The 20,000-nt window shown below is 33.9% G+C and overlaps 1 protein-coding gene across 2 annotated transcripts in view; it reads left to right on the top strand.

The window, feature by feature from the left end:
- LOC144450414 (receptor-type tyrosine-protein phosphatase gamma-like) overlaps positions 1 to 20,000 on the top strand; it is a 111,134-nt gene that overhangs the window by 69,550 nt on the left and 21,584 nt on the right. For both annotated transcript variants that reach the window (XM_078141128.1, XM_078141046.1), the window contains 6 exons: positions 158 to 194; positions 2,312 to 2,409; positions 3,036 to 3,170; positions 5,286 to 5,443; positions 17,250 to 17,385; positions 19,139 to 19,300. In XM_078141128.1, coding sequence (XP_077997254.1) covers positions 158 to 194; positions 2,312 to 2,409; positions 3,036 to 3,170; positions 5,286 to 5,443; positions 17,250 to 17,385; positions 19,139 to 19,300 — 726 coding nt within the window. The remainder of the gene's footprint in view (positions 1 to 157; positions 195 to 2,311; positions 2,410 to 3,035; positions 3,171 to 5,285; positions 5,444 to 17,249; positions 17,386 to 19,138; positions 19,301 to 20,000) is intronic.

The raw sequence follows: 20,000 nt of genomic DNA, 5'->3' as shown, positions 1-20,000 counted from the left end.
GACTGACCGGCCATCACTGCATTTATTACAATGAGAAATGAAGAGAACCATAAAATGCCAATCTATAACCCAACTTTCAAAGTCATGTTAAAAGATTAGAAAGTTTGAAGTTACTAAATTCTAAATTAGTGGATGTTATTGTTATTTAATACTCCAGGGTTACGACAAACAAAGAACCTACATAGCATCACAAGGTAAGCCTGACATCAACTATTCACAATCTACTTAGTGCTTGCAAAGTTTGAAAATATTAACTAATAGTTGTTAACGTTATATTTCCATTATTTAGTGTGTTCAAGTATATAGTATGTTCCATGGAATTACAAAATGATCCTCTTGATAAAAAGGCTTAGCAGACAGGTATATCAAAAATAAAATGCTGATTTGATTTGCCGAGTATTCAATGGTGATGTACAGTAACACCATCAACTATTCACCTTAACATTTATTGTGAGAATAGTCAACTACATTATTTAAAGAAGTCTGGCATACATGTAGATAGTGTATCCAATGTCTGATAAAGACAACATAACACTAGAATAGACAGTGGATCCAATGTCTGGTAAAGACAACATAACACTAGAATAGACAGTGTATCCAATGTCTGGTAAAGACAACATAACACTGGAATAGACAGTGTATCCAATGTCTGGTAAAGACAACATAACACTAGAATAGACAGTGTATCCAATGTCTGGTAAACACAACATAACACTAGAATAGACAGTGTATCCAATGTCTGGTAAAGACAACATAACACTGGAATAGACAGTGTATCCAGTGTCTGATAAAGACAACATAACACTGGAATAGACAGTGTATCCAGTGTCTGGTAAAGACAACATAACACTGGAATAGACAGTGTATCCAGTGTCTGGTAAAGACAACATAACACTAGAATAGACAGTGTATCCAATGTCTGATAAAGACAACATAACACTAGAATAGACAGTGTATCCAATGTCTGGTAAAGACAACATAACACTAGAATAGACAGTGTATCCAATGTCTGGTAAAGACAACATAACACTAGAATAGACAGTGTATCCAATGTCTGGTAAAGACAACATAACACTAGAATAGATAGTGTATCCAATGTCTGGTAAAGACAACATAACACTAGAATAGACAGTGGATCCAATGTCTGGTAAAGACAACATAACACTAGAATAGACAGTGTATCCAATGTCTGATAAAGACAACATAACACTGGAATAGACAGTGTATCCAGTGTCTGGTAAAGACAACATAACACTGGAATAGACAGTGTATCCAGTGTCTGGTAAAGACAACATAACACTGGAATAGACAGTGTATCCAGTGTCTGGTAAAGACAACATAACACTAGAATAGACAGTGTATCCAATGTCTGATAAAGACAACATAACACTGGAATAGACAGTGTATCCAGTGTCTGGTAAAGACAACATAACACTAGAATAGACAGTGTATCCAATGTCTGGTAAAGACAACATAACACTAGAATAGACAGTGTATCCAATATCTGGTAAAGACAACATAACACTGGAATAGACGTGTATCCAATGTCTGATAAAGACAACATAACACTGGAATAGACAGTGTATCCAATGTCTGATAAAGACAACATAACACTGGAATAGACAGTGTATCCAATGTCTGATAAAGACAACATAACACTAGAATAGACAGTGTATCCAATGTCTGGTAAAGACAACATAATGCTGGAATAGACTGTGTATCCAATGTCTGGTAAAGACAACATAACACTAGAATAGACAGTGTATCCAATGTCTGGTAAAGACAACATAACACTAGAATAGACAGTGTATCCAGTGTCTGGTAAAGACAACATAACACTAGAATAGACAGTGTATCCAATGTCTGGTAAAGACAACATAACACTGGAATAGACAGTGTATCCAATGTCTGGTAAAGACAACATAATGCTGGAATAGACAGTGTATCCAATGTCTGGTAAAGACAACATAACACTAGAATAGACAGTGTATCCAATGTCTGGTAAAGACAACATAACACTGGAATAGACAGTGTATCCAATGTCTGATAAAGACAACATAACACTAGAATAGACAGTGTATCCAGTGTCTGGTAAAGACAACATAACACTAGAATAGACAGTGTATCCAGTGTCTGGTAAAGACAACATAACACTGGAATAGACAGTGTATCCAATGTCTGGTAAAGACAACATAACACTGGAATAGACAGTGTATCCAGTGTCTGGTAAAGACAACATAACACTAGAATAGACAGTGTATCCAATGTCTGGTAAACACAACATAACTCATTGTGCTCACTTTGTCTACAGGTCCTCTGAAAACAACTGTCAATGACTTCTGGAGAATGGTTTGGGAACAAGGGAGTGTGATTGTCATTATGTTGACCAATCTTGTTGAGAAGGGAAAGGTGAGTATACTAACAATTGATTGGTAATAGTACAGAACTAGCTGTGTTTGCTTACCAGGGGTATGGACTCTCAATTGATTGGTAATAGTACAGAACTAGCTGTGTTTGCTTACCAGGGGTATGGATTCTCAATTGATTGGTAATAGTACAGAACAGGCTGTGTTTGCTTACCAGGGGTATGGACTCTCAATTGATTGGTAATAGTACAGAACAGGCTGTGTTTGCTTACCAGGGGTATGGACTCTCAATTGATTGGTAATAGTACAGAACTAGCTGTGTTTGCTTACCAGGGGTATGGACTCTCAATTGATTGGTAATAGTACAGAACAGGCTGTGTTTGCTTACCAGGGGTATGGACTCTCAATTGATTGGTAATAGTACAGAACAGGCTGTGTTTGCTTACCAGGGGTATGGACTCTCAATTGATTGGTAATAGTACAGAACAGGCTGTGTTTGCTTACCAGGGGTATGGATTCTCAATTGATTGGTAATAGTACAGAACAGGCTGTGTTTGCTTACCAGGGGTATGGACTCTCAATTGATTGGTATAGTACAATAGTAGTCACTGTAACCTGTCATATTGTGATATTTCACTAAGCAATCCAACCAATATTGTATTACAACAGAGAAAATGTGAGCAATATTGGCCCACAGAAGGAACAGAGTTGTATGGGTATATAGAAGTCACACTAGAAGACACCAACATCTTAGCTGCTTATACCATCAGAAGATTTATCATCAAAAATATCAAAGGAAAAAAGGTATCAACATTTATGTGAAACTCATTTCAGTTGTGCTAAAGGCATTATAAAGTGTCTCTTTGTGAATGTGTAGAAATGGTGACTATTACTGTGTATGTCTAGTTTGGAAAGAGTTCATGAATATGTATAGCACTGCTTCATCATGTACAACATAATGATAATAAACTAATAACATAATCACTGTCAATATGTTATTTATGGTCCACTGCCATTGGCGGTATTCTATTTGTAATATGTACTTTCTTATGGAGACCACAAAATATCTCTATATCATTGTAGTATTTACTTTTAGGTAGGACTTTTATTGATTATATATTCAACTAGCAAGTAATTGGTATAGTGCTCATATACCACTAATGATACTGAGTTTGAGCTCAATGCCTGATAATACTGAGTTGGACCAAGGGCATGAGGCAACAATTCTGGTGTCTATAACAATATTGAATAACATGAATATAGACAACATCAACAAGTTCCGTCAAGTTCTTGTTTATCATTATTTCAGTATCTTGAATCGCTAATTAATATCTAATTATAATACACAGAGAAATACATATATTTAACTCGATCGAATCGCGCTGGAATACAAATAGAATATACGGGACACTTCAGTGTGGAGTGTACCAATTGAATAGCGCCACCAATGGTCATAGAATTTACTTCTCTGTCTTATCGCAAGATCGAATGATTCAAATCTTGGAATTTGAAAATTCAACCTCCACGAGCTCACCATTTGCTAAATTTGCTAAATTTGCTCATTTGCTCATTTGCTAAAAAAGAAGGGGTAGGACACTTTGGTGTTCTTTTTCGTCATATGTGTGAAACCACATTGCCCTCGTTCACGGACGCTTTCTGTTTTGGGCAAACTTACGAGTATCTGTTTACTCAGTCAAATGTTGTTACGTTTTCTTCTTCATTCAAAGGTATATTTTGAAGAGACACAGATATGACGACTACTCTTTAATGATTATTTTTACGTAATTTTATGAGCATAATATAGACCGGAATCGATTGTGTGTTCGAGCCTCCAGCAACTCTACTGCACCAAATATTGATTAAACCAAGATATTATCAATTGTGTTTTTGTTTATATCCCTCGCAAAAGACACACCGTTTCGGAGCTTCAGTTCATATAATATGCTGTTTCGGTAATCTGTTTTACTGTCCCGCAAACGCCACAATGTACTGCAACATGCAAAATGTATATCTCACCACAAGAGGGCAGCAGGTGGTATCAAGCTTCGTGAGAAAATTCATGGGTCACATGTTTGATTTGAAGCGTCCTGATTGGTTTATTTGATGCCGTGTCCTACCCCTCTGTATTACAAGTTTAAGCAAGGAATACGTTTGAGCTCGAGTACGCCAAACAGCGGAGCGCGTCAGCTGTCGCAAGTGCACTAAGCGTTGATTTAAGTATGTAAATGTGACTCATAGCTAACTTGGGCCTTTATTACCTGTATGACATCATTATCATTTTTGGGTTTCACCAGAATTGTTGCCTCATGCCCCTGGTTGGAGCTCAATGCCTGATGATACTGAGTTAGAACTCAATGCCTGATGATACTGAGTTAGAACTCAATGCCTGATGATACTGAGTTAGAACTCAATGCCTGATGATACTGAGTTAGAACTCAATGCCTGATGATACTGAGTTGGAACTCAATGCCTGATGATACTGAGTTGGAACTCAATGCCTGATGATACTGAGTTAGAACTCAATGCCTGATGATACTGAGTTAGAACTCAATGCCTGATGATACTGAGTTAGAACTCAATGCCTGATGATACTGAGTTAGAACTCAATGCCTGATGATACTGAGTTGGAGCTCAATGCCTGATGATACTGAGTTAGAACTCAATGCCTGCTATCAATACCATAGCTCCCTTAAATCTTTAAAATCCAAACCCAGAATTGGATCTACAACAAAATGTAAAAATTTGGACCTTGCCACAATATAGGCAGACTTTCAAGACAGTTTCATTAAAATCCATCAATTTTTGGACCTTCTAACAAACAGGTAAACAAGGATGAAAATATAACCTGTAGCCAACATCTTTGCACAGGTTATAATACAACTATCAATAATTGTAGAACACGGACTGATTAACTTTCAGATACGTGGCCAACATGGAGATAGAATGATATACCAATATCACTACACTGCCTGGCCTGACCATGGAATTCCAGAAGATAGTCTACCAGTCATTACCTTTGTTAAAAAGTCATCTTCAGCAAACCCACCTGATGCAGGCCCAATTGTTGTTCACTGCAGGTTAGTGTCAGGATTATTTTACATTATAAGTGGAAGTACTTGTTCTTTGATTGTTCTAAATACCCCATGCCACAAACTTAAAAAGGCGTCCGTATATGTCCAGTATTCATAAAGTAGAAGGCGAGAAGGAATGAGTCAAAACAGACAAGTGAAAGCCAACATGAGAATGTATGAACTTACAGTAATGGTACCTATTGTTCATACATGTACAACAGGTATGAACTTACAGTAATGGTACCTATTGTTCATACATGTACAACAGGTATGAACTTACAGTAATGGTACCTATTGTTCATACATGTACAACAGGTATGAACTTACAGTAATGGTACCTATTGTTCATATACATATACATGTACAACAGGTATGAACTTACAGTAATGGTACCTATTGTTCATATACATATACATGTACAACAGGTATGAACTTACAGTAATGGTACCTATTGTTCATACATGTACAACAGGTATGAACTTACAGTAATGGTGCCTATTGTTCATATACACATACATGTACAACAGGTATGAACTTACAGTAATGGTACCTATTGTTCATACATGTACAACAGGTATGAACTTACAGTAATTGTACCTATTGTTCATACATGTACAACAGGTATGAACTTACAGTAATGGTACCTATTGTTCATACATGTACAACAGGTATGAACTAACAGTAATGGTACCTATTGTTCATACATGTACAACAGGTATGAACTTACAGTAATGGTACCTATTGTTCATACATGTACAACAGGTATGAACTTACAGTAATGGTACCTATTGTTCATACATGTACAACAGGTATGAACTTACAGTAATGGTGCCTATTGTTCATACATGTACAACAGGTATGAACTTACAGTAATGGTACCTATTGTTCATACATGTACAACAGGTATGAACTTACAGTAATGGTACCTATTGTTCATACATGTACAACAGGTATGAACTTACAGTAATGGTACCTATTGTTCATACATGTACAACAGGTATGAACTTACAGTAATGGTACCTATTGTTCATACATGTACAACAGGTATGAACTTACAGTAATGGTGCCTATTGTTCATACATGTACAACAGGTATGAACTTACAGTAATGGTACCTATTGTTCATACATGTACAACAGGTATGAACTTACAGTAATGGTACCTATTGTTCATACATGTACAACAGGTATGAACTTACAGTAATGGTGCCTATTGTTCATATACATATACATGTACAACAGGTATGAACTTACAGTAATGGTGCCTATTGTTCATATACATATGTACAACAGGTATGAACTTACAGTAATGGTACCTATTGTTCATACATGTACAACAGGTATGAACTTACAGTAATGGTGCCTATTGTTCATATACATATACATGTACAACAGGTATGAACTTACAGTAATGGTGCCTATTGTTCATATGCATATACATGTACAACAGGTATGAACTTACAGTAATGGTACCTATTGTTCATACATGTACAACAGGTATGAACTTACAGTAATGGTACCTATTGTTCATACATGTACAACAGGTATGAACTTACAGTAATGGTACCTATTGTTCATACATGTACAACAGGTATGAACTTACAGTAATGGTACCTATTGTTCATACATGTACAACAGGTATGAACTTACAGTAATGGTACCTATTGTTCATACATGTACAACAGGTATGAACTTACAGTAATGGTGCCTATTGTTCATACATGTACAACAGGTATGAACTTACAGTAATGGTACCTATTGTTCATACATGTACAACAGGTATGAACTTACAGTAATGGTACCTATTGTTCATACATGTACAACAGGTATGAACTTACAGTAATGGTGCCTATTGTTCATACATGTACAACAGGTATGAACTTACAGTAATGGTACCTATTGTTCATACATGTACAACAGGTATGAACTTACAGTAATGGTACCTATTGTTCATACATGTACAACAGGTATGAACTTACAGTAATGGTGCCTATCGTTCATATACATATACATGTACAACAGGTATGAACTTACAGTAATGGTGCCTATTGTTCATATACATATGTACAACAGGTATGAACTTACAGTAATGGTACCTATTGTTCATACATGTACAACAGGTATGAACTTACAGTAATGGTGCCTATTGTTCATATACATATACATGTACAACAGGTATGAACTTACAGTAATGGTGCCTATTGTTCATATACATATACATGTACAACAGGTATGAACTTACAGTAATGGTACCTATTGTTCATATACATGTACAACAGGTATGAACTTACAGTAATGGTGCCTATTGTTCATATACATATACATGTACAACAGGTATGAACTTACAGTAATGGTACCTATTGTTCATACATTTACAACAGGTATGAACTTACAGTAATGGTGCCTATTGTTCATACATTTACAACAGGTATGAACTTACAGTAATGGTACCTATTGTTCATACATTTACAACAGGTATGAACTTACAGTAATGGTGCCTATTGTTCATATACATATACATGTACAACAGATATGAACTTACAGTAATGGTACCTATTGTTCATATACATGTACATGTACAACAGGTATGAACTTACAGTAATGGTACCTATTGTTCATACATGTACAACAGATATGAACTTACAGTAATGGTACCTATTGTTCATACATTTACAACAGGTATGAACTTACAGTAATGGTACCTATTGTTCATATACATATACATGTACAACAGGTATGAACTTACAGTAATGGTGCCTATTGTTCATACATGTACAACAGATATGAACTTACAGTAATGGTGCCTATTGTTCATATACATATACATGTACAACAGGTATGAACTTACAGTAATGGTGCCTATTGTTCATACATGTACAACAGATATGAACTTACAGTAATGGTGCCTATTGTTCATATACATATACATGTACAACAGGTATGAACTTACAGTAATGGTGCCTATTGTTCATACATTTACAACAGGTATGAACTAACAGTAATGGTACCTATTGTTCATACATGTACAACAGGTATGAACTTACAGTAATGGTACCTATTGTTCGTACATGTACGACAGGTATGAACTTACAGTAATGGTGCCTATTGTTCATATACATATACATGTACAACAGGTATGAACTTACAGTAATGGTACCTATTGTTCATATACATATACATGTACAACAGGTATGAACTTACAGTAATGGTGCCTATTCATACATGTACAACAGGTATGAACTTACAGTAATGGTACCTATTGTTCATATACATATACATGTACAACAGGTATGAACTTACAGTAATGGTACCTATTGTTCATACATGTACAACAGGTATGAACTTACAGTAATGGTGCCTATTGTTCATATACATATACATGTACAACAGGTATGAACTTACAGTAATGGTGCCTATTGTTCATACATGTACAACAGGTATGAACTTACAGTAATGGTACCTATTGTTCATACATGTACAACAGGTATGAACTTACAGTAATGGTACCTATTGTTCATACATGTACAACAGGTATGAACTTACAGTAATGGTACCTATTGTTCATACATGTACAACAGGTATGAACTTACAGTAATGGTACCTATTGTTCATACATGTACAACAGGTATGAACTTACAGTAATGGTACCTATTGTTCATACATGTACAACAGGTATGAACTTACAGTAATGGTGCCTATTGTTCATACATGTACAACAGGTATGAACTTACAGTAATGGTACCTATTGTTCATATACATATACATGTACAACAGGTATGAACTTACAGTAATGGTGCCTATTGTTCATACATGTACAACAGATATGAACTTACAGTAATGGTGCCTATTGTTCATATACATATACATGTACAACAGGTATGAACTTACAGTAATGGTGCCTATTGTTCATACATGTACAACAGATATGAACTTACAGTAATGGTGCCTATTGTTCATATACATATACATGTACAACAGGTATGAACTTACAGTAATGGTGCCTATTGTTCATACATTTACAACAGGTATGAACTAACAGTAATGGTACCTATTGTTCATACATGTACAACAGGTATGAACTTACAGTAATGGTACCTATTGTTCGTACATGTACGACAGGTATGAACTTACAGTAATGGTGCCTATTGTTCATATACATATACATGTACAACAGGTATGAACTTACAGTAATGGTACCTATTGTTCATATACATATACATGTACAACAGGTATGAACTTACAGTAATGGTGCCTATTGTTCATACATGTACAACAGGTATGAACTTACAGTAATGGTACCTATTGTTCATATACATATACATGTACAACAGGTATGAACTTACAGTAATGGTACCTATTGTTCATACATGTACAACAGGTATGAACTTACAGTAATGGTGCCTATTGTTCATATACATATACATGTACAACAGGTATGAACTTACAGTAATGGTGCCTATTGTTCATACATGTACAACAGGTATGAACTTACAGTAATGGTACCTATTGTTCATACATGTACAACAGGTATGAACTTACAGTAATGGTACCTATTGTTCATACATGTACAACAGGTATGAACTTACAGTAATGGTACCTATTGTTCATACATGTACAACAGGTATGAACTTACAGTAATGGTACCTATTGTTCATACATGTACAACAGGTATGAACTTACAGTAATGGTACCTATTGTTCATACATGTACAACAGGTATGAACTTACAGTAATGGTGCCTATTGTTCATACATGTACAACAGGTATGAACTTACAGTAATGGTGCCTATTGTTCATACATGTACAACAGGTATGAACTTACAGTAATGGTACCTATTGTTCATACATGTACAACAGGTATGAACTTACAGTAATGGTGCCTATTGTTCATATACATATACATGTACAACAGGTATGAACTTACAGTAATGGTGCCTATCGTTCATATACATATACATGTACAACAGGTATGAACTTACAGTAATGGTGCCTATTGTTCATATACATATGTACAACAGGTATGAACTTACAGTAATGGTACCTATTGTTCATACATGTACAACAGGTATGAACTTACAGTAATGGTGCCTATTGTTCATATACATATACATGTACAACAGGTATGAACTTACAGTAATGGTGCCTATTGTTCATATACATATACATGTACAACAGGTATGAACTTACAGTAATGGTACCTATTGTTCATATACATGTACAACAGGTATGAACTTACAGTAATGGTGCCTATTGTTCATATACATATACATGTACAACAGGTATGAACTTACAGTAATGGTACCTATTGTTCATACATTTACAACAGGTATGAACTTACAGTAATGGTGCCTATTGTTCATACATTTACAACAGGTATGAACTTACAGTAATGGTACCTATTGTTCATACATTTACAACAGGTATGAACTTACAGTAATGGTGCCTATTGTTCATATACATATACATGTACAACAGGTATGAACTTACAGTAATGGTACCTATTGTTCATACATGTACAACAGATATGAACTTACAGTAATGGTGCCTATTGTTCATATACATATACATGTACAACAGGTATGAACTTACAGTAATGGTGCCTATTGTTCATACATTTACAACAGGTATGAACTAACAGTAATGGTACCTATTGTTCATACGTGTACAACAGGTATGAACTTACAGTAATGGTACCTATTGTTCATATACATATACATGTACAACAGGTATGAACTTACAGTAATGGTGCCTATTGTTCATACATGTACAACAGGTATGAACTTACAGTAATGGTACCTATTGTTCATATACATATACATGTACAACAGGTATGAACTTACAGTAATGGTACCTATTGTTCATACATGTACAACAGGTATGAACTTACAGTAATGGTGCCTATTGTTCATATACATATACATGTACAACAGGTATGAACTTACAGTAATGGTGCCTATTGTTCATATACATATACATGTACAACAGGTATGAACTTACAGTAATGGTACCTATTGTTCATACATGTACAACAGGTATGAACTTACAGTAATGGTACCTATTGTTCATACATGTACAACAGGTATGAACTTACAGTAATGGTACCTATTGTTCATACATGTACAACAGGTATGAACTTACAGTAATGGTACCTATTGTTCATACATGTACAACAGGTATGAACTTACAGTAATGGTACCTATTGTTCATACATGTACAACAGGTATGAACTTACAGTAATGGTGCCTATTGTTCATACATGTACAACAGGTATGAACTTACAGTAATGGTACCTATTGTTCATACATGTACAACAGGTATGAACTTACAGTAATGGTACCTATTGTTCATACATGTACAACAGGTATGAACTTACAGTAATGGTACCTATTGTTCATACATGTACAACAGGTATGAACTTACAGTAATGGTGCCTATCGTTCATATACATATACATGTACAACAGGTATGAACTTACAGTAATGGTGCCTATTGTTCATATACATATGTACAACAGGTATGAACTTACAGTAATGGTACCTATTGTTCATACATGTACAACAGGTATGAACTTACAGTAATGGTGCCTATTGTTCATATACATATACATGTACAACAGGTATGAACTTACAGTAATGGTGCCTATTGTTCATATACATATACATGTACAACAGGTATGAACTTACAGTAATGGTACCTATTGTTCATATACATGTACAACAGGTATGAACTTACAGTAATGGTGCCTATTGTTCATATACATATACATGTACAACAGGTATGAACTTACAGTAATGGTACCTATTGTTCATACATTTACAACAGGTATGAACTTACAGTAATGGTGCCTATTGTTCATACATTTACAACAGGTATGAACTTACAGTAATGGTACCTATTGTTCATACATTTACAACAGGTATGAACTTACAGTAATGGTGCCTATTGTTCATATACATATACATGTACAACAGGTATGAACTTACAGTAATGGTGCCTATTGTTCATACATGTACAACAGATATGAACTTACAGTAATGGTGCCTATTGTTCATACATTTACAACAGGTATGAACTTACAGTAATGGTACCTATTGTTCGTACATGTACGACAGGTATGAACTTACAGTAATGGTGCCTATTGTTCATATACATATACATGTACAACAGGTATGAACTTACAGTAATGGTACCTATTGTTCATATACATATACATGTACAACAGGTATGAACTTACAGTAATGGTGCCTATTGTTCATACATGTACAACAGGTATGAACTTACAGTAATGGTACCTATTGTTCATATACATATACATGTACAACAGGTATGAACTTACAGTAATGGTACCTATTGTTCATACATATACAACAGGTATTAACTTACAGTAATGGTACCTATTGTTCATACATGTACAACAGGTATGAACTTACAGTAATGGTGCCTATTGTTCATATACATATGTACAACAGGTATGAACTTACAGTAATGGTACCTATTGTTCATACATGTACAACAGGTATGAACTTACAGTAATGGTGCCTATTGTTCATATACATATACATGTACAACAGGTATGAACTTACAGTAATGGTGCCTATTGTTCATATACATATACATGTACAACAGGTATGAACTTACAGTAATGGTACCTATTGTTCATATACATGTACAACAGGTATGAACTTACAGTAATGGTGCCTATTGTTCATATACATATACATGTACAACAGGTATGAACTTACAGTAATGGTACCTATTGTTCATACATTTACAACAGGTATGAACTTACAGTAATGGTGCCTATTGTTCATACATTTACAACAGGTATGAACTTACAGTAATGGTACCTATTGTTCATATACATGTACAACAGGTATGAACTTACAGTAATGGTGCCTATTGTTCATATACATATACATGTACAACAGATATGAACTTACAGTAATGGTGCCTATTGTTCATATACATATACATGTACAACAGGTATGAACTTACAGTAATGGTGCCTATTGTTCATACATGTACAACAGATATGAACTTACAGTAATGGTGCCTATTGTTCATACATTTACAACAGGTATGAACTTACAGTAATGGTACCTATTGTTCGTACATGTACGACAGGTATGAACTTACAGTAATGGTGCCTATTGTTCATATACATATACATGTACAACAGGTATGAACTTACAGTAATGGTACCTATTGTTCATATACATATACATGTACAACAGGTATGAACTTACAGTAATGGTGCCTATTGTTCATACATGTACAACAGGTATGAACTTACAGTAATGGTACCTATTGTTCATATACATATACATGTACAACAGGTATGAACTTACAGTAATGGTACCTATTGTTCATACATATACAACAGGTATTAACTTACAGTAATGGTACCTATTGTTCATACATGTACAACAGGTATGAACTTACAGTAATGGTGCCTATTGTTCATATACACATACATGTACAACAGGTATGAACTTACAGTAATGGTACCTATTGTTCATACATATACAACAGGTATGAACTTACAGTAATGGTACCTATTGTTCATACATATACAACAGGTATTAACTTACAGTAATGGTACCTATTGTTCATACATATACAACAGGTATTAACTTACAGTAATGGTACCTATTGTTCATACATGTACAACAGGTATGAACTTACAGTAATGGTGCCTATTGTTCGTACATGTACAACAGGTATGAACTTACAGTAATGGTACCTATTGTTCGTACATGTACAACAGGTATGAACTTACAGTAATGGTACCTATTGTTCGTACATGTACAACAGGTATGAACTTACAGTAATGGTGCCTATTGTTCATATACACATACATGTACAACAGGTATGAACTTACAGTAATGGTACCTATTGTTCATATACATATACATGTACAACAGGTATGAACTTACAGTAATGGTACCTATTGTTCATACATGTACAACAGGTATGAACTTACAGTAATGGTGCCTATTGTTCATATACATATACATGTACAACAGGTATGAACTTACAGTAATGGTGCCTATTGTTCATATACATATACATGTACAACAGGTATGAACTTACAGTAATGGTACCTATTGTTCATACATGTACAACAGGTATGAACTTACAGTAATGGTGCCTATTGTTCATACATGTACAACAGGTATGAACTTACAGTAATGGTGCCTATTGTTCATACATGTACAACAGGTATGAACTTACAGTAATGGTGCCTATTGTTCATATACATATACATGTACAACAGGTATTAACTTACAGTAATGGTACCTATTGTTCATATACATGTACAACAGGTATGAACTTACAGCTAATGGTACATAGTTATAAAACCGAGATTTTGAAGGTGCAAGTAGTTTTTAATAGTAAATGACAAGTGTCGCAATGTTAATGAATCATGCTTGAAGAAAATGGTTGACATGAGTTCGTCAAGTACCGCTATTTATAGTTTTGTAACGCTTTCACTTACAATTTGTATACAATTCTCAATGTCATACAGTGTCATGATGTGGAAATTTAAATTCAGGGAAAAGGTTCAGCACTCTTTTATTAAGTGTCTTCAATGAAACGCCAACACCGACTGTGTAGCAATGCCTAATACATTTGCACATTATTAAGTGTCTTAAACAAAACACCAACACCGACTGTGTAGCAATGCCTAATACATGAGCACAAATATTCAGAACATAACCCATATAGAGAGCACATAGCATAATGAAAAGATTATCCAAAGTCTCCACCCATTGAGGACTAATTAATGCAGGGACACCTTTATTGTGGGAAACAAACATGTTTCTATCTGTTGACAGTGTATAACTTTCATCACGTTCCATGGCCTTCCCAAAATACCACATTTTCTCTGTGTCTATAGCAAGGAGCTACTGGTATACACAACCAAATGGCAAGTCACAGGAAACAGCTGTTGAAGTGTCTTTCGAATTTTCATTTTCATTGCCATTTTCTCGGCTCTTTCTTTAGCACATGTTAAGAAGTTCAAAACTATTTACGTTAGCGTAAGATTATCCCAGGTATCTCAATTTTGTAGGCAGTGCTCGGAAACACCATACAGGCAAAAGGTTTGTTAACAAAAGTTGCCAAGTAACAGAGAGATAACGGGTCAGCAAGTGTAAGAGACATTATTTTTTTGCAAAAAGTAGAAATATGCAACTTTCAATGATTGACATTGAGAGACAAACTAAGCAAACCCAAGGAACCTTTTTTAAGTTTAAGTACTAAACTTTCATTTACAGTAAAAAAAGATGAATATATTTGACTGTTAAAGTTAAATAATTAAGTGGAAATCAACAACAAATGCATTTTTTGGGGGTAAAAATCAGTGATGTGATTGAAGTTGTAAAATATCACCATGTAAACCACAACTTGAAATATAGAGTCAACATAAGAAATGTAACACCTAGTGTATTTATCTTGTCTTTAATGTGAAATATTATGTAGGAAAATTATAGTAAGAATATATGTGTCCCTAGCTGTGAATCCAAGCACAATGTACAATCTATCTAGCTGTGAATCCAAGCACAATGTACAATCTATCTAGCTGTGAATCCAAGCACAATGTACAATCTATCTAGCTGTGAATCTAAGCACAATGTACAATCTATCTAGCTGTGAATCTAAGCACAATGTACAATCTATCTAGCTGTGAATCCAAGCACAATGTACAATCTATCTAGTTGTGAATCCAAGCACAATGTACAATCTATCTAGCTGTGAATCCAAGCACAATGTACAATCTATCTAGCTGTGAATCTAAGCACAATGTACAATCTATCTAGATGTGAATCTAAGCACAATGTACAATCTATCTAGATGTGAATCTAAGCACAATGTACAATCTATCTAGATGTGAATCTAAGCACAATGTACAATCTATCTAGCTGTGAATCCAAGCACAGTGTACAATCTATCTAGCTGTGAATCCAAGCACAATGTACAATCTATCTAGCTGTGAATCTAAGCACAACGTACAATCTATCTAGCTGTGAATCCAAGCACAATGTACAATCTATCTAGCTGTGAATCCAAGCACAATGTACAATCTATCTAGCTGTGAATCTAAGCACAACGTACAATCTATCTAGCTGTGAATCCAAGCACAATGTACAATCTATCTAGCTGTGAATCCAAGCACAATGTACAATCTATCTAGCTGTGAATCCAAGCACAATGTACAATCTATCTAGCTGTGAATCCAAGCACTATGTACAATCTATCTAGCTGTGAATCTAAGCACTATGTACAATCTATCTAGCTGTGAATCTAAGCACTATGTACAATCTATCTAGCTATGAATCCAAGCACAGTGTACAATCTATCTAGCTGTGAATCTAAGCACAATGTACAATCTATCTAGCTGTGAATCTAAGCACAATGTACAATCTATCTAGCTGTGAATCCAAGCACAATGTACAATCTATCTAGCTGTGAATCCAAGCACAGTGTACAATCTATCTAGCTGTGAATCCAAGCACAATGTACAATCTATCTAGCTGTGAATCCAAGCACAATGTACAATCTATCTAGCTGTGAATCCAAGCACAATGTACAATCTATCTAGCTGTGAATCCAAGCACAATGTACAATCTATCTAGCTATGAATCCAAGCACAATGTACAATCTATCTAGCTGTGAATCCAAGCACAATGTACAATCTATTAATTGTAGAAACTTGATAAAGTATTTCTGGCAAATTGCAACATGTAAGTGCCATGATGTTATATCTAACAATCAAGGTGCATGACTGATGACTGTATGTTGTTACTTACAGTGCCGGAGTGGGCAGGACAGGAACCTACATTGTGATAGACACAATGCTGAGACAAATTAAAGCTACACAGCGTGTCAGTGTACTTGCTTTTATGAAGCATATTAGACAACAACGAAATTACCTAGTTCAAACAGAGGTAAGATAACAATTTATACTTAAAGTGTTCAAACAGAGGTAAGATAACAATTTATACTTAAAGTGTTCAAACAGAGGTAAGATAACAATTTATACTTAAAGTGTTCAAACAGAGGTAAGGTAACAATTTATACTTAAAGTGTTCAAACAGAGGTAAGATAACAATTTATACTTAAAGTGTTCAAACAGAGGTAAGATAACAATTTATACTTAAAGTGTTCAAACAGAGGTAAGGTAACAATTTATACTTAAAGTGTTCAAACAGAGGTAAGATAACAATTTATACTTAAAGTGTTCAAACAGAGGTAAGATAACAATTTATACTTAAAGTGTTCAAACAGAGGTAAGGTAACAATTTATACTTAAAGTGTTCAAACAGAGGTAAGATAACAATTTATACTTAAAGTGTTCAAACAGAGGTAAGGTAACAATTTATACTTAAAGTGTTCAAACAGAGGTAAGATGACAATTTATACTTAAAGTGTTCAAACAGAGGTAAGGTAACAATTTATACTTAAAGTGTTCAAACAGAGGTAAGGTAACAATTTATACTTAAAGTGTTTAATAAGAAACAAAAAAGTACTGAGTCTGTGTTTTGACAAAAAGTATGTTGGATAACACACCCAACTTTATAACATGTATGTATCTGCTATACAAAATAACAAACTCTGGTTTAGAATATATGTTTTATAACACTTTTGTCTAATTAGAATACTAGTGAAATAAAAGTGAAATGAAACCATTTGAAACTATATTGAATTTCACGTATATATTTTACACTTTCATTTCATAAAGTCAGTACATTTTAGTACATTTAATCAGTACATTTTACATTTTTGATTTCATAAAATCATTACATTTTACTCCGATTTCACAAAATCAGTCCATTTTACATTGATTTCACAAGATCAGTATATTTTACACCGATTTCACAAAATCAGTGCATTTTACACTTTGATTTGACAGGATCAATACATTTTACTGATTTCATAAAATCAGTCCATTTTACATTTTGATTTCACAAAATCAGTCCATTTTACACTTTGATTTCACAAAATCAGTCCATTTTACACTTTGATTTCACAAAATCAGTCCATTTTACACTTTGATTTCACAAAATCAGTCCATTTTACACTTTGATTTCACAAAATCAGTCCATTTTACACTTTGATTTCATAAAATCAGTCCATTTTACACTTTGATTTGACAGGATCAATACATTTTACTGATTTCATAAAATCAGTCCATTTTACATTTTGATTTCACAAAATCAGTCCATTTTACACTTTGATTTCACAAAATCAGTCCATTTTACACTTTGATTTCACAAAATCAGTCCATTTTACACTTTGATTTCACAAAATCAGTCCATTTTATACTGATTTCACAAAATCAGTCCATTTTACACTTTGATTTCATAAAATCGGCCCATTTTACACTTTGATTTCATAAAATCGGTCCATTTTACACTGATTTCACAAAATCGGCCCATTTTACACTTTGATTTCACAAAATCAGTCCATTTTACACTTTGATTTCACAAAATCAGTCCATTTTACACTTTGATTTCACAAAATCAGTCCATTTTACACTTTGATTTCACAAAATCAGTACAATTTACTCTGATTTCACAAGATCGGTACATTTTACTCTGATTTCACAAAATCAGTACATTTTACTCTGATTTCACAAAATCAGTACATTTTACACTTTGATTTCACAAAATCAATACATTTTACACTTTGATTTGACAGGATCAATATATATTCCTCCATGATGCCTTACTGGAAGCTATCAAGTGTGGTGATACTGAGGTCACTGTTAATGATTACAATGACTATGTAGATCAACAACTAGAGAATAAAATACTTCTATCAGATGATACAGAGATTTCACTGCTAGAAAAACAGTTCAAGGTGAGATCAAAATGACGTATATACTTTGATAAGGTGTATAGTCATCATAACATGGGTCTCTGCTTTGATGACATCATCAAAAGGCTAAAAGCAATAAAATATTATTTATGCAAAGTAGGTCTTGGAATTTCATAAATAGAAAGACGTGTGTAGCATACAGTACTAAGATATTAATATTATCAATGTTTAGCATACAGTACTAAGATATTAATATTATCATTGTTTAGCATACAGTACTAAGATATTAATATTATCATTGTTTAGCATACAGTACTAAGATATTAATATTATCATTGTTTAGCATACAGTACTAAGATATTAATATTATCATTGTTTAGCATACAGTACTAAGATATTAATATTATCATTGTTTAGCATACAGTACTAAGATATTAATATTATCATTGTTTAGCATACAGTACTAAGATATTAATATTATCATTGTTTAGCATACAGTACTAAGATATTAATATTATCATTGTTTAGCATACAGTACTAAGATATTAATATTATCATTGTTTAGCATACAGTACTAAGATATTAATATTATCATTGTTTAGCATACAGTACTAAGATATTAATATTATCATTGTTTAGCATACAGTACTAAGATATTAATATTATCATTGTTTAGCATACAGTACTAAGATATTAATATTATCATTGTTTAGCATACAGTACTAAGATATGAATATTATCA

This window comes from Glandiceps talaboti, chromosome 1 (assembly GCF_964340395.1).
Source record: "Glandiceps talaboti chromosome 1, keGlaTala1.1, whole genome shotgun sequence".
In the NCBI taxonomy this organism is placed as follows: Eukaryota; Metazoa; Hemichordata; class Enteropneusta; family Spengelidae; genus Glandiceps; species Glandiceps talaboti.
The sequence above is the reverse complement of the archived record's forward strand: the minus strand, read 5'-3'. Positions and strand labels throughout refer to the sequence as shown.